The 22,546-nt window shown below is 37.1% G+C and overlaps 1 protein-coding gene across 3 annotated transcripts in view; it reads right to left on the bottom strand.

The window, feature by feature from the left end:
• Positions 1 to 18,889, bottom strand: part of traf3ip2l (TRAF3 interacting protein 2-like) — a 51,321-nt gene extending 32,432 nt beyond the window's left edge. For 2 of the 3 annotated variants that reach the window (XM_041258936.1, XM_041258938.1), the window contains exon 1: positions 18,713 to 18,889. Coding sequence is in view for 1 of the 3 variants with exons in the window: in XM_041258938.1 (XP_041114872.1) it covers positions 18,713 to 18,720 (8 nt within the window). In the remaining 2 variants the exon portion in view is untranslated. Of the gene's footprint in view, positions 1 to 16,975; positions 17,008 to 18,712 lie in introns of all 3 variants that reach the window. The other variant, XM_041258937.1, reaches the window with a different exon arrangement.
• Between the last annotated feature and the right edge of the window lie 3,657 nt (positions 18,890 to 22,546).

Here is a 22,546-nt window from a genome sequence, read left to right as displayed (position 1 = left end):
TGTGCACCTATTATAAAGCCAGTACCTAGAAATGTCAGGTCTTTATCCTTAAAAAGGCACATGTGTTGTGTTTGGCTTGGACTGTAATGACTGCTGGCTCTAGTGTCTTCTATAACCCACACCAAACAAAGTTAAAGTCAGATTTTCAAACTCATACAAGATTCCATAATGGTGATGCTAATCTAGAAAGTCTGGCAGCCCAGAGTAATAAACTAAAAATACACCTACAGTTTTCCTCTTTTTAATATTAAAAAAAAAAATGAAAACTATTTTTAACCAGCGCTGCTACATCACAAATTCCAAAAGCTGTTAAACATTTGGCCTTAGTGGTTTAGAATGAGATTTGCTGGGGAAACGGTTGTGTGTAATGGAACGGATTTCCTGGACTGGGACTTTAAAAGACCAGTTTGTATCAAACCCTAGTCGCGATAGACTGCATGACAAACCTTCCACTGCACAAATTATTTAATGTCATTCAATATATAATATGTCACTGGAAACTCGCAAATCTTATCTGATGACAATTAGCTTTGAAAGTTACGAACCCGACACTTTTCTCTCTTTTTATTCGTAGTCACATCCTGTTGACATGAATTTAAGGAGGATTACTTTATTTTGAAAGGGTTTGTATGAGACACAAGAGTGAGCATTTACCACAGTGAAAAGCCAAACGAAACACAAGGGAGTTTTTAGGTTGCTTATCTACTTTGTTAGACAAATAACCTTATTATTAAGAAGTACCAGCGTTCCAGTGTCTTACATCCCCTACCAAGGCTGGAAATTCAAATTTAAAGCCATCATTATTAGAAAAGTCAGTAACTATGACCACATAGGAAAAGTGGTTCTTTAGTTATAATCTAAACCCATGGACTGGTGCCCACCCACCTCCACTATATCCCCAGAAGGAATAATACATCATTAACCCGATTTAACACTGCTCAATAAGAAATTATATCACAGTGATGTCAGTGGAGCAAAAAATCCTGACACTGGTATTGGCAGAATAAAACTACTTTTTTTTTTTTTCAATGTAGCCAACTAATGGACTTAAGACTAACAAGCCAATAGGAACACATCTGCTACAGCCAGCTGCAGTGAATTCAACAAAAAATAAGTCTGTCAATTTTTTATTATAGTACTGTACAACACATTTCTTGCTAATGTTCAAATACTTTTATTTCATGTTCTTTTTAATTCCCAAAGTGATATCAACTAGGGTGGAAATCATTTGTGTGATAGATATTGAGCAGAGTGTGATAATAAGTAACAGACTTTTTTTATCAGATGTTTAGCAGATTGTTCATTATTGAATTAACCATACTGAAACTGGATGGACTGGAAGAGCAAGGTTGCATATCCCTGGTTTTGATCTGAAACAGTGTGAAGTTACAAAACAAGTCCCTACTGTAATTCAGTGTATTGGTGTGACAACTGACAGCTTGGTTATCAAAAACAGTTGCTTTCTGAAACATTCAGAGGTAACCAAATGCATCAACAGTGGTTTTATATCAGCCATGACATGTGCCAAAAATAAACACTGTATGTGGTTGAAACGCCTTATAACTTAGGTAATAAAATAATTATTTGCAGCCTTTTCTTAACCAGCGCATTACGTCATATTATAGGAGGGTTTTTTCTTTTGCCTTGTATATAATATTTACATGTTAAGGGGTAAAACAGTTATTGTGTTCCAGTATGAAATACTATAACTCCCTAAAACAAATTATAATCAAAATAAATATAAAACAATATCCCTTTGATAACCATGCTTTTTGACTCCATAAAACTTTGTTAAAAGTTGTTGTTGCCTTCCTTAAATTCAATCGCGCAATACTGTAATGAGATACAACACTATAGTACACCTAAGTCTGATATTAACTGCTGTTTACACCATGGAATCATGCCCTGTTAAGAGTCAGCGCTCCTACATAATATTGAGATATTTACAGAGTTCTCCCAAGGGCTTTTCAGCCAGACAGGGTGCCCGGCTAAGAGGCTGTTGCCGCCCAGCGTCACCCGTCTTGCAGATGCTACTGTGCCATAAACCAGGGTATCCCCTGTGTCTGCTGGTTTTCATTCCAACTGAGTTCTCAATTACTTAATCAAACCCTTAATTGAACTATTAATGTGCTTAATTAGACCCTTTTAATTGTTCTCAGCTCCTAAAAAGTTGCCGATTTCAAGTTACTTATAAAATGGTATTGTTAACTTGAAATCTCCAACTGTTTTAAAATGTGAAAATAATTAAAAAGGTCTAATTAAGATAATGAATAGTTCAATTAAGGGTTCAATTAAGTAACTGAGAACTCAGCTGGAATGAAAACCAGACGACACAGGGGTTCCCCCAGGACCAGAATTAGGGAACCCTGCCTTAAACAATAAGGATTGATTGTGCTGCTAGCAGACTAGATCACATGCACGCGCTGGGTGAAGAAAAATTTTGGACCCACATGACACCTATGTTCCTGTGTTAGGTCTTGACATTAAATTTAACCAGTCAGAGAGTTGAAGGGCTGGGTTTTCCATTTTAAGCACTTTGAGAGGCTGAAATGTTAAAATGACTGCTAAAAAGATAAACGGTGAATTTTTTTTTTTTATGTATTATCAGGGTGTAGCCTGTGTACAAATTAGGGTGAATTATTATTCATTATTCAGTTTCTTATTACTGTTCTAATTCTTTGTCTTCCAGGGGAGAACCCTGTTCTATGTTTTCCCATCCAGGTCTAGCTCAACCATGACCCACATCCATGCACAATAGAATCTCATAACAAATGCCCCTGTGTAAAATGTGGTCCACAAATAGCACATCTTTAGTGAATTCACCCGTAGTTTAGTCTGACTGGTCATAAACATGAATTCAGCCAGTAGTGCACTGAGACTGGGATGGAAAGTCATAGTGCTTGTGGTTTTTGGACTACCCCCAGACACTGTGATATTCCTGGACTGACCTGGGGAAAACACTGCATCTCTTTTCAAAGAATAAGCATAAAAACAAAATATACAATATCGAAACTCTACCTACACCAACTGCATTGCCTACTTTCACCAGCACCCACACAGAAGAGACTAGGAATAACCCACTGATAGATTAGCTACCATCGTCCACCCCCATGAATGCACTTTTCATCCTTAATGCCAAAACATATGTGTAAGTGTGTATGGCATTTCAAACAAAATAAAATCTTCTTTTCAATTTCAGTTTCATCATAATATTTTTTTTAATGAGCTTCTATGTGTAGCCTAATTTATGAAGCAATATACTGTATATAAATGCTTGCTTGTGCACATAAAATGTCAGTGCATTGCTTTCTAAAAGCTGAATTTAATCTTATCGGGTATCTTGACTTGAGGAAACAGAGATGACTGATTAATATCAGGACGGACCTGCTTCCGCGTCTCCCTTAATTTAAACTTGCCTTGTTAAAAGCATGTCATGTTAGGCAAGTTTAAAGATTGCATTGCTTTTAACAGGGCTATAATTGTCCCAGTGCAAATAAGCCAAAACACACTACAAAAGGTGAACTCTGTGCTTTGAGGTCCTGCTTTTCTACAAAAAAGATATTTATTGCAGATTTAATTTAGTTAATAATGTAAGTTGTACTGAACCCAACAAGACATTAATCATTAATAAAATAATTCAAATTAGATTGATTGTGAAGTGTGGTTCCCTGCCTGAAAACCTCTCTCCTGACCTGTCCAGTACACCGGGCACAGCAAATCCTTTAACAGCTTCAGAAACAGACTAAACCCAGTTATCTTAAATTCAAATGTTTATAGTTCCTAAATTAACATTTAGCTTTACTTTATCTTTCTCACATTGACTCAAGCACAAATACAGTCAGCTATATTACAGCTATATTCTCAGCATAAGAATTTCCCTAAAGCCATTTAATCTAAAGCCAAAAACCAAACGTTCTTCATTAGAATTCTAATTGTTAATCGCTAAGTTTAAGGGCGTGTCACTCTTATGTTCCGAGTAATTAACTTTAAGACATTATAAGTTTCCACTCAGCTGTTTTTGATGTCCAATTGGTTTTCGTGAAAATTTATAAACAAGAAGTTATGGAGCTTATAATTTAGGAAGAGGGACAGCATTTTTGTTTCTAGATCTAATGTACTGACCTTGATTTGCACTACTTTCCATATAAACTCTCGTTGTTTTTTGTACACTATTGTTGTTGGTGTCGGTAGCTGCATGCCAACCTTTGCATAGCCATATTTTAACATAATCTTCAGGTTTGAACAGTGCCAGCTAATCTAATGAACTGGAGCTACAAACACTATTTTTTTTTTTGGCATTTTGCCATTTGGGTTGTGAAAAATACTGAAAAAAGTGAAAAAAAGTTATTTTCTTACTCATGGATGTCACATCCTAAAACATCTAATTAAAGCACACCTGTGTCATTCGCTTCATGAACAGGAAAGCTTTATTGTAAATTTTATTTACAAAGAGTTCTTTTTTACAACAAAAAATAAGTTGCAAACTGTAATTCTTCCCTGTCAGACAAAAAGGTACTGGAGCCAGTGTGATCTGGCACAATTTAACCATTGTTCATACTAATGTATGTAATACAATTATACACAATGCAGAAAGAATAAAATAATCTATAAAGAGATATTAACATTTTGTGTTATTATTTTCCTAGTACCCCCATTGTCGATATGGTCGGTTGTAAGTGGCAAAGCACATGCAAATTATGTCTGAGTACAACCACAGAGCATGGTTTTCGAAATTGCAATTATGTCATCGACATGTTGGCTTCAAAGTGACTGAGATATCTGTCAGCATTTAAAAATTTATGACGAGGAAATACTTCTAATTTAAAATGTCACCCAGATTTATAGCCTTTTACTTTCATTATTTTTTTTCAGTGGCAGACAATTCTGATTATAAAGATAACGGTTATAAAGATTTATAAAAATGGAGCGCACTTATAAGCAAAGATGCCCATTTCTTAAATGTATTCCACTCAAAATCCTCATCCCAGGCAAACATTTGTATAATGGTGGTAGTCTGCTAGATTACATGGCAGACACAAAAGTCTAAATAATTCTTATTCTCAGATCTTAATCACATAATCATTTTTGGTTTTGTTTGTTTAGTCAGTGAATTCTCAGACTGGAAATTGGTAAGATAAAGTACAGCTCTTTTTGGATTGTATTAAATGTATTAAAATGCGTTGTGTTGCATATTGTATCTCAGCACATTACCACCTCTGGAGTACCATTATTCTTAAATGGATTATACAGAATGACTGCCTAATGACTATTGAGGGTATTACAATCTAGGCCATATTGACTCACAGTACTAGCAGCTAATTTGCTGACCAGTTAAATACTATATCTTGGAAACTTGTTTGTTAGGGTTCACCACAGTAAGCTACTGACCTTTGGGGAAAACAAATTTTGTTTGCTTCTTCGACATTTCAGTAGTTTTATGAGGCACTGCATTTTCTTTTACTTTAAAGCAGCACTTTACCACATGACTGCACATTGTTGGAATGTAGTCTATTACCTGCCTTAACCAGTTTTTTTAACTGAAGCAAATTCTAAAACACAGTTTTTTAAGTGGCACAGTGTGAATGTTTTTGTTCTTAAAAAAAAAAGTGATACATGCAATAATTTTTTCATAAACAAAATAAACCATGAATACAATGAGTACACAGTTGCTTTAATTGATCACACACACAAAAAAAACATTTAAATTCTACAAACTAAAAAAGTACAGTTATTGTAAAATAGAAGTATGTTTTAATCCAAAAATAATCAAGGATTGCACTTGCATATTTCAAAGCATATGCAGCCAAAAGTAGAACAATATATAAGGCATTCTGAATCCTGACATTTCGGTAAGAGTATTGCTGCTGTGTAATTTATTAAACATTTACATGAAATCTTTCCATGTCAACTGGAATAAAATGCTGTGTATAGATTCTGGAGATAATTAAAAGGGCAATTTAAATTCTGTATCATCCCAAACACAGCAGCCCCCGGACCTTTGATCATGTACAGCCTTATATTCAGTTCACCTAAGACCATGAATGAAGTGGGTTATATAACTCTCCCACAGAAATTTAACCAATTGTTTCCAGTAAGTAGGTCATCTGTCATTGCATGCAAGTGCACAACTAAGTACATCTTCATAAGTTTTATCTTCTATTAGATCAGAATACTGCAAAAACCTGTTAGCGACACTGCTCAAGTGTGAGTCTATGAGATAGTTATCAGTGACAACACTGGAGTCTTTTTCACATCAGAGAGACTAATCGCTAAGTACAAGAAAAACAACAAAGAAAACATCTGGTGCTCTGTGAAAGCATGTATAGCAGGGGTCTCAAACTCAATTTACATGCGGGCCAATGTCGACCCTGAAATCCTAATGTAGGGCCAATGACATCACGAAAGATGGTATTGGTTAAAAAAAACAAACAAACAAAAAAATAACTTCTTTCATGAAGTATTACACTGAACTGTCATAGAACTTTTTAGCAATTTGGGTTTGCCAAAGATTTTTTAGTGTTTGCCAGACACCTGGCAACGCTTCAGTTCTGTGAGTCTGCTGATGTTTGGCCTCAGCAGTTGAAACCTTCAGGATGTAGCTTCACGTTTAGATTATTCAACTCTAGAGTGCTATCAACAAGGAAAGCAAGATCCATCATCCATTATGTGTCTTCAAACTCTGACATATTAATCTCCTCCATTAACCTTTTCACCTCTGTTTTTAACTCAATCTCTTTAAAACAGTGCCACTGCTTAGTCAACGCACCTCTCAGAAGTATAGCAAGTCACCATATTTGGATTCAATTTCCTCCAAGAAAGCACGAAACTGTCTGTGCTGCAAGCCCCTGAAGCGAATGTAGTTCACACATTTCAACAAATATAGCCAGCTGCGCACTAGTATCAACCAAATTGGTGCTCTCATCAAGCGCGACAGAGCATGCACTGAATGCTTTGCCTTTCTCGCAGAGCTGCTCCTCTAGACCTTTAGAAAGCTCAACAACACACTCTGCTACTGTATTTGCAGACTGGCTAATATTGCTAAAAACATTTCTCCCGTCAGGACATACGACCTCAGACACTTTGATTATACAGTCTTTATTACATTCACCATCAGTGAACGGCTTCCCAGACTTAGCAATCATTTCACTCACCACATAACTTGCCAAAACTGCTGCCTCTGACTCTTTTTTCACTTTCTGTAAAAGCTGTTGCTGCAACACTAATCCTTTCTTTAACTGCAAAGCTGTCTTCTCTCTCTCCTCCCCGACATTTATCGTACTGCTCTGCATGCTTTGTTGTATAGTGCCATTTAATATTGTACTCTTTTAAAACGGCAACTCTTTTCTTGCAAATCAAACATGTTGCTCTCTGTTTGTACTCTACAAAAAACAATCAAACGTCCACTGTTCTTGAAATTGCCTGTGTTCGTGGTCAATTTTTTCTTTTAGACTGAGACATTTCTTTGCTCATTTACGTTTGTTGGGGATCCCAGCACGATATATTTTCGAGTGACTGCTACGATGAGTATGTCATATAGTCTCAGTGCCACTCATATTTTTTGTACTGATGCTGACTCAACGGAGAAAAAAAAAAGTTTAGATCTGATCAATTATCTTTTGTCAATTGTTATGGCACAAAATGTTGGACTTTATGGCACAAAAAGCTGTCAGTTTACTTGCTCCTCCCGAACACGTGTCGGTCTGTATGGTTTCTTATCTCTGCTGTAAACCAGGACTGTGTCAATTTACGGTAGCTAATGCGACAGTTCTTAAAGTGGTAGCAAGGTATTATAACAGAACTAACCATAAACAATGCACAACATCGCCTACACATGTTTCACAACTGTTTACTTGAGTTTTATGCATGCAGCTTCATGCGGGCCAGATTAAATTACTATTGTGTAACTATTTAGCGTGCCGGATTGCAGTGCATTTTTGTATATTTTTGACACTGAATGTTATCAGATCTTCAACCAAAATCTCAACTCAGTGACATTTGTGGATTTTCAAGCATAAACTGCTTGTTCCTGCCACAACATCTCAATGGGGTTTAGCTCTGGACTTTGACTAGGCCATTCCAAAATTTAAATTTCTTGTTCTTCAACCATTCTGATGTAGACTTGCTTGTGTGTTTTGGATCATTGTCTTGCTGCATGACCCAGCTGTGCTTCAGCTTCAGTTCACGGACGGATGGCCTGACATACATACTCCTGTAGAATTCTCTGATACAGAGCAGAATTCATGGTTCCTTCAATGATGGCAAGTCGTCCAGGTCCTAATGCAGCAAAGCATCCCCAAATCATGATACTGCCACCACCATGCTTGACCACTGGTATGAGGTTCTTACTGTGGAATGCACTTGAGATGAGCATTCATGTTCTTATTAGTGAGCAGTGGTTCCCGCCTTGCTACTCTGCCATGAATCCCATTTTTGTCCAGTGTCTTTCTGATGGTGGAGTCATGAACACGTACTTTAGCCGAGGCGACAGAGGCCTGCAGATCCCTGGACGTCGTTCTAGGGTTCTTTGTGACTTCCGGGACGATTTTACGCCTTGCTCTTGGAGAGATTTTGGCAGAACGGCCCCACTCCTGGGAAGATTCACTACTGTCCCAAACTTTCTCCATTTGGACAATATGGCTGACTGTGGTTTGGTGGAGCCCCAGAGCCTTAGAAATGGCTTTATAACCCTTTTCAGACTAATAGGCATCAACAACTTTTTTTTCCAGATGTTTTCAGGAATTTCTGTTGATCATGGCATGATGTGCCTCTAGAACCTGTGTACTGACAACTTCACTCTGATGGTAAGGGCCAAAGTTAGTCAGATTTATATTGGGCAGGGCTGGCCCAAATCAGGCCTGATTTTTAACCAAACACTTCACTTGCTGCTTTTTGTTCCTCGTGTTAGTTATACTGTATGTTATTGTCACAAAGACGGACGGAGTGGGGGACGTCAGCCCAGAAATAGGAACCAGGAAACAAACGACAGAGAGGTTGAGTTTGGTGGAGCTGTGCGAATGGTCTCGCTCAGCATTTAATAAATGAACAGACAGTCAGAAAATAAATGGTTGTAAGACAAATAAAAACACAGGACAGGGCACTGGTAGCCAAAATAAAGAGACAAACAAAATGGACTATACAGACAAAACATGGTGAGCTTCTATTTTAACTATTATTATTTATTATTATTATTATTATTATTATTATTATTATTACTTCCGTCTCCAATCCTTTTCTCCACTCATCGAACACACAATCCCAAGTGGGTGAAAACATGCAGCTTTTATGCAGCTGTACCGAGACCCGATTGCTAATCAATCATTCAACTGGAGTCGCGGTACAACTGCACGTGAATTAATAAAGTGCAATTCCCCGTGTTCACATATTATTACATTTTATTTGCATGTGAAATGCTGTGCAATCCTCGTGCCTAACTACAAATATACATTTTAAACACTTGTGTTACACAGACCCGTTTATATCCTGTGTACCAATGACTGTACACCAACATTAACACACAACATACAACACAAAATACACACAGGGGTGGGCACTTTGCCACAGTTTTATACAGTGGCAACTTGTGGCTTGAGAAACTGGTGGGGCACAGCACCCCCCTCCCCCCAGAAAAAATAATTAAAGAAGCGAAACCTTGCTCAAACCTGATGCACGATTTTAACAATTTTTATGTAAACATTAAGCTAGCTTTCTAACATTACCAGATCTTTCATCACGAACACCTGATTGTCAAAATCAAGAGCTGGAAACAACACTTTACAGGCAAGGGTCTCTCATCAACAGCTGCAACTGCACTAACCTGAGCATTTCAAATAGAAGTATCGTCACACTCTCGTGCTGTTAATAACATTCTGAACTACTGAAGAGTCGGGTTCAGTTTCTGTCTCTGGCGTTGGTGGTTTAGCTTTTTTGTTGTAGAAAAACTCCAAATGTAGCTGTCGTTTTACCATTGTACAGGGCAACATCAAATTCATTCCGTTTTAGCACATATTTTCACTGACTGACACTCTTTAGTTATGTTATTAAGGTTTGAAAGTTTAAAATAAACTGTGCACTTACATATTCTCTACCCACTTACGAAAAACATAAAAATATATATTTTTATTTTTAAATAATAAACCCTGGCAGCAGTGGCATAGCCAGGATTTTTTTCGGGAGAGGATGAAAATGACAACCTTAAGGTGAGTAATCACAGTGGTGCAATTGACAACCTTATTCGTGCATTGATGTTTTATTTTCGAAAAATAAAGAACAATCTTTTCTTTTTAACATTAGATCCAATAATCAAATACACCATTGTGCAAAATAGTTAAAAAATATATTCAGTTTAGAACACTTCTGATTAAAAACAAAACAGGAAATACAAAGCAAATTAATTGAATGTTTAACATGTGCATCAGATTTCAATTTCACATTATAATAAATAAAAATAACTATATAATTTCATTCGTATTTATGGTTGTTCATTTTTGTTAACTAACATTTTCTGTTAAAAGCAAAGCAAACCATTTTATTTAATCTCACAAATCCTGACTAATTTAATTGCCGTTTGACTGGCGCAGGAGTGCCGGTGGTAGCTGCTAGCTTGTTGTCTTCAGACGGTTCATCAACAGTTTTCTGCCGTTTAGACCAAAACAAATAGCATTTTTTCCCTTTCTCTTACCGCTGTCAAGTCATACTTCACGTCTCTCACTCAGTGTTAAGTCATGTTGCGCATCCGTTTGGACTGTAAAGTGTGAAAGCTGTGTGCAATGTCCATTCAGAAGTGTTCAAGGTTGAACCTCTCACAAATGACAACCCAATCACAAACAGAAATTTGAAATACGCGCTTTGGCAGATAGCAAGCATGTCATTGGTCAGTTGTGAATGGCAGTTCATGTGTATACTAATTGAAAGCGGTACTGACTGAAGCGTATTGAGGCCACCAAAAGCCAATGTCAGAAATTTGGAGAGGCACCTGACCAGGCATGTCGCCACTGGTTAGATATGTTGACAGGGTCTTAGTCTTTTGGGAGATTTGCTAAACTTTTAACTCCAGTGTGCAATGTTTTTTTTTTCAAAACGTGAAAAAAACAGTAAAATTTAAGGGCTATTCATGCCACAGCATTTACTCACTGTTTTCTATGGTAAAAAAAAAAAAAAATGAATCTATGGAAATGAGTACTACCTTTCACACTTCAGTGTAATCGCTGCAGAAAAAAAAAGTGTAATTCGCTGCGTAAACAAAAACCTAAACAGCTTCAATTTTTGGACGAAAAACACAGCAATCACCACCCTGTCATGCAAAACTTGGATATAAACTGAAGGCAATATGGATCAGGTGCAAGCTGCAGTATGGAAGAACAAAGAAAGACCTACACAAACATGTACAGTGGCTTGCGAAAGTATTGACCCCCCTTGGCATTTTTCCTATTTTGTTGCCTTACAACCAGGAATTAAAATTGATTTTTATTTGGATTTCATATAATGGACATACACAAAATAGTCCAAATTGGTGAAGTGAAATGAAAAAAATAACTTGTTTCAAAAAATTCTAAAAAGTAAATAACGGAAAAGTGGTGCGTGCATATGTATTCACCCCCTTTGCTATTAAGCCTCTAAATAAGATCTGGTGCAACCAATTACCTTCAGAAGTCACATAATTAGTTAAATAAAGTCCACCTGTGTGCAATCTAAGTGTCACATGATCTGTCACATGATCTCAGTATATATACACCTGTTCTGAAAGGCCCCAGAGTCTGCAACACCACTAAGCAAGGGGCACCACCAAGCAAGCGGCACCACGAAGACCAAGGAGCTCTCCAAACAGGTCAGGGACAAAGTTGTGGAGAAGTACAGATCAGGATTGGGTTATAAAAAAATATCCGAAACTCTGAACATCCCACGGAGCACCATTAAAGCCATTATAAAAAAATGGAAAGAATATGGCACCACAACAAATCTGGCAAGAGAGGGCCGCCCACCAAAACTCATGGACCAGGCAAGGAGGGCATTAATCAGAGAGGCAACAAAGAGACCAAAGATAACCCTGAAGGAGCTGCAAAGCTCCACAGCAGAGATTGGAGTATCTGTCCATAGGACCACTTTAAGCCGTACACTCCACAGAGCTGGGCTTTACGGAAGAGTGGCCAGAAAAAAGCCATTGCTTAAAGAAAAAAATAAGCAAACACGTTTGGTGTTCGCCAAAAGGCATGTGGGAGACTCCCCAAACATATGGAAGAAGGTACTCTGGTCAGATGAGACTAAAATTGAGCTTTTTGGCCATCAAGGAAAACGCTATGTCTGGCGCAAACCCAACACCTCTCATCACCCTGAGAACACCATGGGATGTTTTTCATCGGCAGGGACTGGGAAACTGGTCAGAATTGAAGGAATGATGGATGGCGCTAAATACAGGGAAATTCTTGAGGGAAACCTGTTTCAGTCTTCCAGAAATTTGAGACTGGGACGGAGGTTCACCTTCCAGCAGGACAATGACCCTAAGCATACTGCTAAAGCAACACTCGAGTGGTTTAAGGGGAAACATTTAAATGTCTTGGAATGGCCTAGTCAAAGCCCAGACCTCAATCCAATTGAGAATCTGTGGTATGACTTAAAGATTGCTGTACACCAGCGGAACCCATCCAACTTGAAGGAGCTGGACCAGTTTTGCCAGTGGCTAGATGTGCCAAGCTTATAGATACATACCCTAAGAGACTTGCAGCTGTAATTGCTGTAAAAGGTGGCTCTACAAAGTATTGACTTTGGGGGGGTGAATACTTATGCACGCTCAAGTTTTTTGTTTTTTTGTCTTATTTCTTGTTTGTTTCACAATAAAAAATATTTTGCATCTTCAACATGGTAGGCATGTTCTGTAAATCAAATGATACAAACCCCCAAAAAATCAATTTTAATTCCAGGTTGTAAGACAACAAAATAGGAAAAATGCCAAGGGGGGGTCAATACTTTCGCAAGCCACTGTATGTATGTGTATGGAATATCCTTATATATATATGACTGCATCCCCCAGAATGCCAGGTTAGGGAGCCAGGATGAGACTCAACGGTGCTGGAGCCTTTCTAAAAGTGGGGGCGCCAAGGTTGGGGGGTGTTGGCATCAATTATTTCTATGGATAAATTAATCTAATTTAACAACTAAGTCAAATATTGAATCAAGTTATATATTTATAGTCTACTGGTTATTTTAAGTTTGCAACAACAATACTACTACAACTAATAATAATAATAATAATAATAATAATAATAATAATAATAATAATAATAATAATAATGAGCTTGTTATCTGAATGTTGAGCAGTGAGTGGTATCCCACAAACAACTTCAAAATAGTTTGTTTTGTAAAACAAACAAAAAAAGAAAATGACCCTGTACAGCATTTACATTGATCAAGAATATTAAAACAGCTGACTACAAAGTATTTGTTTAGTTTTATAACCTATGGAGCTAGTTTTTTTTTATTTTTCTTTTTTTAAGTTCTACGGATATTTACTGCTTTGGACACAAATTACATGAAACGGTAACAAATGTTTCAACATGTTTCAACAGCTCTATAGTATTACAAGATGACAAATGTAGCAACATTAGCTACCACACATAAACTCAGCTTCTCTGTGCTCATTCTTTTCCATATGATTTGTTAAAAGATTCAGTGTATCTCTGTAGAAGCTGGAGGCACAGCTAGCAAAACTGTAGGATTATTGTCTATCAACACAGTTCTGGTGTCATCTTAACTTTATGGATTTATCTGACTCATCTGTGTTTTGGAAGAATGATTAGATTAAAGCTATAGTAAAAAATATACTTTTTTTTCTTCTCGCCCCTCTGTTTAAAAGCGTGGGCGTGGGCAGTGGCCCGTTGGCCCACCCGTCTCCAGGGTCTATGATAAGATTCACTTGTCACTCTAATAAATGAGTGTCACCTGCCTGTGATCAACCAAGCAAATATAAAGGAAGTTCACAAATGTTTGTTCAGGGCAGTTTGCAGTCATTGTGAAGACAAGGGGCAATCATTTTGAAGAGACTTGTGTGGTTTAATAGAAATAAAAAGGTAGCGTGTAAACCTCTTTTTGTGTTTGTTTTTGTAACCTGAATATAAAGTTTTTTTTTGTTTTGTTTTTGATTTTTATGTGACTGGTAAACAGCTTAGCTGTCCAGTGCTAGTTTAGAAAATTTCACCTAAAGTGTTAGTTAGTATTCCATGTGAGATTTAGTTTTTGTTGTGTTTCTTTCTTTTATTTCTGTAAATAATAGATTCACATGAAAGTGGTTAAACTTTCCAATTATGTGTCTGTGTCTGCATTAAAAAGGGCAGTCGAAGTTAATCTTTCACTATATATGTACATACAGTGCCTATAGGAAGTATTCAACCTGAAATCGTGATGCATTTAAATGGGATTTTTTTCCCTTTGATTTACACAACCTACTCAACCCTTTCAATGTGTGAAAAAATGGGGGGGGGGGGGGGGGGGGGGGGGGGGGGGGGGGGGGGGGGGGGGGGGGTGGGGGGGGGGGGGGGGGGGTGGGGGGTTGGTGGGGGGGGGGGGTAAAACAAATCAATTAAAAATAAAAACCTGAGAAGTTTTCATTAGATAAGTATTCAGCCCCTTTCCTATGACACTCCTAAATAAGCTCAGGTGCAACCAATTGCCTTCACAAAATAAGTTAAATGGAGTTCATCTGTGTGCAATAAAAGTGGTTCACATGATTTCAGATTAAATACACCTGCCTCTGTAAGGTCCCACAGTTGGGTAGTGCATGCAAAGATATACCATGAAGACCAAGAAGCTTTCAAAACAACTCCAGGATCAAGTTGTGGAAAGGCACAGATCAGGGAAGGGGTATAAAAAGATTTCAAAGGCATTGAATATCCCTTAGAGCACAGTCAAATCAATTATTAAGAAGTGGAAGGTATACAGCACCACCCAGAGTCTACTTAGAGCAGGCTGTCCTCCCAAACTGAACAGCCAGATAAGAAGTGCATTGCTCAGAGGAGCCACCAAAAGGCCAATGATAACTCTGAAAGAACTACAGCATTCCATGGCTGAGATGGGAGAAACGGTCCATGTGCCAGCAATAGCTGAGGTACTCCACAAATCTGGCCTGTATGGAAGAGCGGCAAGAAGGAAGCTATTTCTGAAAAAAGCCCATGTAAAGTCCTACTTGGAATTTGCAAAAAGGCATGTGGGAGACTCTGAAAAGATGTGGCAAAAGATTCTGTGGTCCGATTAAACAAACATTGAATTATTTGGCCTAAATGCAAAGCGTTATGTCTGGTGCAAATCCAACACAGCACATCACCCCAGTAACACCATCCCTACTGTGAAACATGGTGGTGGCAGCATGCTTTTCATCGGCAGGGACTGGGAAGCTTGTCAGGGTAGAGGGCAAAATGGATGGAGCTAAATACAGGCAAATCCTTACACAATGAATTTGGGGGGGTTATGCTACAACCTAACTCGCTTCCAATTTCTTTTTCTTACTATGATTGGCTTCAAAGACAACAGGGCTAACCAGTAATTGGATGTTTTGTTGGGTGGGTTTTTATTGTGCAGTTTCCTAGTAACTGTAATAATACTTGTGTAACAGAAAATTAAAAGGGACTCATCATTAATATCTCTGAGTCACGGAGCCTGAATATTTGAGTCAGAGTCAAACATGGTCAAGTCCGAGTCGAATCCAAGTCTTTTGCAGAAGCGACTCATGTCCGAGTCCCGTATATATGGTTGATTGTATGTGTTGCACAAACAGGCACACTGAGCCCAGGGTGCCAATAAAAACGGAGCATGAGAGAGTGACTGGGAGACTGTGTGAGTCATGTCAGATCGGCCGCTGTATTGGTAACAAATAATCTCAAGTAATGTTATTGGCAACACAAACATTGTTTAAACAAAATTAGAAGTACAGACAGGACCTCTTTTGTTTTGTAGTTCAGTCTATATTTAATAATGGGCCGTTGCATCTCATGGCATGCACTTTCTAGAGCTATGCCCGGACATTTAATGAAAACCTGTAGTGTTTATTTTAAAATATCAATAGTGCTTACTTTCCGATATCCTCATTTTTCCAGAATTTCTGTTTGTATTCTTTATCAAGATATTTTCTGTGCTGCTTATCATAAAGAATTATATATTCTGTACTGCTATAATCAGATGTTCCATCACCTTGCCTGTGATATCTGATGCACAAGTCTGAATACAAAAAGCAAAACGTCACCTTAAAAAATGCTTGAATGCTTCGATATTTTCTCTTAATAGTGAAGTAGTGCCTTATCTTCAGTTTATGTGTACAGTACCACTGCAAACTGGCACTAGTAGATTCCCAGTGCTTTGTTTAAACAAAATATTTCTTGATGAAATAATGGCCTGATTTCACGAAAATGTGTTAACATGATCCTTCTTTACTTTATCTTTACAGGGCATACAGAACATACCATGGTTAGGAACTCACACAAGCTCTGCACCAATACAAAATTGCATTCAAATAAGTTTATTATTAAAATGTTCTTCCTCCAAAGCTGTATGAACTGAACAACTCCTAATAATAAACTCACACTCAGATGTGACGTATTCCTGCTGTGCTAAAAGTGTGAGCAGTGTAATAACAGGATAGAAATTGGGTTTAACTACAAGTATAAATTACTGGTGGAACAAGTTTCAGTACAAGTGGGTAGGTGGTTCTCCAGGTATACGCACAAATGTGACATATGCCATAGGTACAAACTGCCACCAATATATCTCCTTGACAGCAGCGGGTAATAAGAGCATAACCGTTGCATGTAATTACATCTGGTACTATACACAGAAGTTATTATGTAACAACAGGAATCTTCTGAATTTACCCAGCACAATGTAATTGTACCACTGTTAATGCACTATAATTTAAAGTCTTGCCAAACTATTGCATTTTTTTTTCAAGTTTATGATTTCCAAAGTGTTTTAAACAAGAGAAACAGCTTTTACTCACTGTATCCTTTCATAAAACTGGAGCAAACTACCCTGTAAAAGAAAAGGTTGTTTCTGATAAACAGATTTCAAGCACTGCAGCCTCATGACAAAGACACTGAACACCCGAGGACAGGCTAAAGTCTCTGAGTAAACATTTCTCTGTTTACACCTCAGATTTAAACATAGGTACTGTACTGTTTAATCCCTCTACTAATTTTACTACAGTATAGCCTTTATTTTTGAATATGTATTAAAAATGTGTTCACTTGTACAGTGAATGTACTTAGTTCCCTTGTTTTATTAAATAAATGTGCAGTCCACTACAAACAAGTAATGCATTCAGATATTGTTTTCTTATTATTTCCTTATACTGTATTTAATTATGCTGAGTCATGTTCAGTTACAATTGTCCATAGATATAAAACCATGTTTTTCAAGTTAGAAATATAAAACAACTGTACTTTAAAAAGACTGTAATTCTATGTATGTATCCATGTACCATGAATGCTACTGAAACATTACATAAAACCTTAACTTAACACCTTCTACATAAAATCAACAACAATACACTACCTGGGTTCTAGACAGATTTTTTAAATTTTTTTAAAAGTTAATTAAGGTCTTAATTAAATTTATTATTATTATTATTATTATTATTATTATTATTATTATTATTAGTATTAGTAGTAGTAGTCGTAGTCGTACTATGATTTAAGTGAAAAGAGGTTATTACATTCAGGTACTGTATTTTAAGTAGGCCTACATAACGTGCATAAGACAACAATATCGTGTCAGATTTATAAATGCACCAACAACCTTGCTGTAATAATTTTATTACAATAAAGTTAACTGTTTAACTACTGGGCACAATGTCAAAAGTGTTACTTTTCAAATCCATTTCCCGGTACAGGAGTCTATAGAATATGTATACTGCGCTTTAATTTGGAGACACGCTTAAACTGTACATAAACAACTGATCATAAAACATCTTGTTATTTAAAATAAAATGAAAAAGTACAGCTAATAATAATAATAATAATAATAATAATAATAATAATAATAATAATATCCATCCAAGGCGCAAACCCTGTTATTGCACTAAATGCACAACAAAGCTATGGAGAAAAAGAACATAAATCAAAACATAAATGCACCAACGAACACACATATCTTGTTAATTTAATAAACTTTAATCTTCATCTGGAATCATTTTAACGCACCGAGTGTAGGTATTAATTTAGCCAGCTCTAAAAAATACGTAACCGGTGTTTTAGCATCCGCCTTAATCTGAAATATACTATCCGACCTTAGTTGTGTGTTTACGGGTACAGCAGCCGAAATGGCAGCAAACTACGAAACAAAACACGGAAGTTGGCTACAGGTAATGTAGATAACACTTACATACAGATCATTTTATCTGACGTGTCGATTCACTGGAGTCTAGTAAGCATGTTTTCCTTTTTTTTTTTAATTTATACAACCCCACTGTGTTTTTGTTGTGCACCGGTGTCAATATTAGTAATTGGTCGATCTAAAAGAGTAAACTACAAACTGTCGACAACGCTGTAGAAATTCTACAAAAAAATAAAAATAAATAAATCTAGAAAATGAGATATATTTAAAGTTTTAAACCAACACCTGGTGGGGGCTAGGAGTCTCGGTGAAGCAGATTAAGTAATAACCAGCAAGATCAGGTTATGAAATATATAGATAAATAATTACAGTACATACATCCATAGTTAGATACAGCACTTACTTCTTCATTCTGAATTCCGTCACATTCGCTACAACAAAAAGTCCAAACGAGGTCAAGTAACCAGTTTACTTTCAGTTCAGTTTCAGTTCAATTCAGTTTGACGTTACTAATCGCCCTCGCTCTGCGCACAAGTGTACTTTGCGCTCGAGATTACCAACGTCTCGTCGGGAGGAGCTACTGTTGAACCACTACTGGAAAAATTCTTCTTGCTAACCTACCTTCCAAATTCAGGATGACGAGCGACCAATTATGATTGAAAGAGGTGCTTTCGTTTCTGAATATTGTTGTAGTGTTTGGCAAATATTACGGGCAACTGTAGATTATGTTTTTGCTTAAAGGGGTACTGACCAAAAATACAATGGTAACTCTCATTAGATTAACAATGTATTGACAGTACTACCTACTGTACTGTATATTTGCAGCAAAATTACTTTCAGAGTTCAGATAGGGGTTCTAACACCTACAGGGACGGTACACTGGACTTCACCAGGTAAAACTAAACAGAAGTATGACACTGATTTTTCATTAGATGTGATGTCAGTGAGAGGGAATTATTTATATTATTATTATTATTATTATTATTATTATTATTTTTTTTTTTTAAGTGCTGGAATTGGAACTGGTAAATAGGTGGCACGATTTGGAGCAACTGAAAGAGGCATGAAAGTACAAAAGCCAGACATAATGAATTGAGGTTTAGGCACACAAGCTGCTAACACTACAAGCACATGTCCCTTGGCACTTTTACAAAGCAGGAACACCTTAAACCCGCCTTATATAAATATGAATAACTCATTATATTTAGGATGTTTGTCTTGGAAATAGGGCGGCATGGTGGCGTGGTGGTTAGCGCTACTGCCTCACAGCGCCAGGGTCTTGAATTCGATTCCGGTCTAAGCTGTCTGTCTGTGTAGAATTTGCATGTTCTCCCTGTGTTCGCGTGGGTTTCCTCCCACAGTCCAAAAACATGCTGTTCAGGTTGATTGGTCACTCTAAATAGCCCTCTCTGTGTGTGTGTGTGGTGCCCTGCGATGGACTGGCATCCCGTCCAGGGTGTAGTCCCGCCCTGTGTCTGCCGGGTTTGGCTCCGGCTCACCGCGACCCTGTAAAGGATTAAGTGGTTAATGATAATTGATGGATGGCTCTCGGAATTACATTCAAGTACATGAAGGATTCCAGGGAGAAGCTTAATTTTCCATACAAGCAGCACAGTATCAACATGTCCTATCAGGAGATCCAACTCAGGTAGACTGGTTGGCTCCACTCCAGTTCACTGGATTACGCCGCATTAGGCTCTGTGAGCATACTAGTGTTATTAGAAACAACAAATCTGTAAGAAATAAATATTGGGTAGAATGGCATAAAAATCACCCAGACTGATTATAAAGACTACAGAACCATGCTTCTTGTTTCTGTCAGTAATCTTCCCTGTATGCTGTTATTGCAGTATCAAATTAGCCAAATGTAAATACAAATGGATTAAATAAAAGTGGAAGATTTGCATTTCCTGATTTGATGAGAGAACAAATTTGATTGCATATCTTTCATAAAAGATTATGTAAACCACTTAGTGTATTAATGAGGCCTGCAAACCAGATAAAAGATCTGAAGAATATACCAATTTAATTTAAAATAAGTACACAAATACACTTAAGTGATAGAGACGCTGTTCAATAAGTGTTTTTATTTCTTTTAGATCCTTATCTACACACATAGTAATGTTCAGCCTTCTCCTGAACTGGAAAACCTTCCTTTCTTTTTGGGTGCCCTCACCACAGCAATTCCCCCAACAGCTCAGAAGAACTGAAAGTCAGTGAGCATTCTTCAATCCCAATGCAAAACTATTTGCCTCTTATACCCAGCAGCTCGGTGAGTTACTGGCCACTAGAGGACAAATGCCAGCCCTTCAGGTGTCTGCTTGAGACTTTGAAAACAAGCAGCATCAAATTACATTTGAGCTGATTTCCATTTTTATGGTATCTAAGTATCATTGCTCGCATATTGAGTTTCACTGTTTTTGAAAAGCCCAGCAACTTCAATTGCCAGGGCTTCTCTTTTCTCATACGCGTCCTCATTTTGTTTAGTGAAATTTCACAGCCACCAGTATTGTCCCTTTAGTCTGACCCCTCCCTGAACTGGGACTGGGTAAATCCCGGAATGGTGGAATGCCGGAACAGTAGAACGCAGAATAAAAGTTTGTATTTTTATTATAATAACAAAATCTTGTCTTCATATTTTCTTTTAATATTATTAATCCTTTAAAATATATATTTGTGTACATCATGAGGTGCCCGTAGGCTATCTAAATTACACAAAGTTGGTATATAAACAAGGTCTATTATATTACACCTGTAAGTGTTCAGAGGCTTTTGCCCCAGTATATAAAAACAACTCCCCAAAATAATTACACCTCATTGTGATAGGACTAAGTGTCCCCTATTAAACTGCAATAGTTTTGTCCTGGAGAATAATTCCTGAAATACGAAATGCCAATCAAACTACCTTCCCTCTATGATCATTTTGTCCAATAACAATATATTTTTTTCTTTTTTCTCGAGGCTTTTATTATTATTATTATTATTATTATTATTATTATTATTATTATTATTATTATTATAGTTTAATTGTGTATAGTGTATTACTGTCAGGGTATTTAATCTGCTATCACTGATGATGACCATAATTGCACTAGTCCTTACACTAATACACTAGGTTGTTAATCATATTATGGGTCCAAATGGTTAAAAAGTATTTTTATTCATCCATTTTAAAACCACTATATAATTTGAACAGTGACTTTATATCAAATCCTGGAGAATGTTGATGTTTTTCTTAGGTTTTTTTTCTAGGATTTGTGTTACTAGGTGGAGATGTTCCAATTAGAGCATTCAGATAAGATAAGGAAGTGGCGGAGAGTTGTTAATCTCACATTTTAAACCCAATATAACAGTTTTTTTTTGTTGTTGTTTATTAACTTTTCTGTTCTTTACATATATTTGTTTTTGTTTTGTGTGTCTTACATCTAGAAATGTGATTTATTCATTTAGTTTATTTTCTAGTAAGTATATAAAGCTTAAATGCTGTCATCAAAGAAGTCCTGTTTGGAAGAGCTACCCCAAGCATTAAGACCATTCAACGCTGAAGAAGATGCACTTTCTGTAGAGTTATACATGTCCTGGAGGTCTGTGGGCTCAGATTATTCTGAGTTCTGGCATTATTGGTTTTACCCAGTCCCTCCTGTACTGCTTTGTTCAGCCTGTGCAATTTCTACTGTAGGTTTATTTTAGTAATATAATATAATTGGTGTTATTATAACACTATGTTTATATAATCTAATCCCTTCCAGCCTGCTTTGTATATCAAAAACTGACAATCTGATTACTTCAGATTTTAAGAGTAAGGTCTCTGAGTAGTCATGGAAATCCACTACCTGGAATGGGATATTAGACGTTCCAGCAACTTATTGAAGACTAACCTCTGCACAATCCATGTATGGATGAGGTGCCATTACAGTCTATAAAAACAGGGGTCTCAAACTCACAGCCAAAACAATGAGCCATATAACACATGAACTGAACAACCTGAACCTGAAGCTACAAGGTCCTGGGCAGCTGGTGAGCACAATGCATGATGAAGTGAGCACATTCACAACTAAATTTAGGTTGTGGAAAAATCCTGATTTCACAGAATCTCATTTCCCATCATGCAAGACACTTTTAGAAGAGGCTGCAGAAGGTGCAACTGTCACAAATGAATGGATTCCACAACAGACTGTGGTAATGAAAAGTGCTGCAGCACATTATTTAACACAATAAAAAGACTTAACAAAACACA

The sequence above is a fragment of the Polyodon spathula genome, chromosome 9 (assembly GCF_017654505.1).
Source record: "Polyodon spathula isolate WHYD16114869_AA chromosome 9, ASM1765450v1, whole genome shotgun sequence".
Taxonomy (NCBI): Eukaryota; Metazoa; Chordata; class Actinopteri; order Acipenseriformes; family Polyodontidae; genus Polyodon; species Polyodon spathula.
This window is presented reverse-complemented; position numbering and strand designations above follow the sequence as displayed.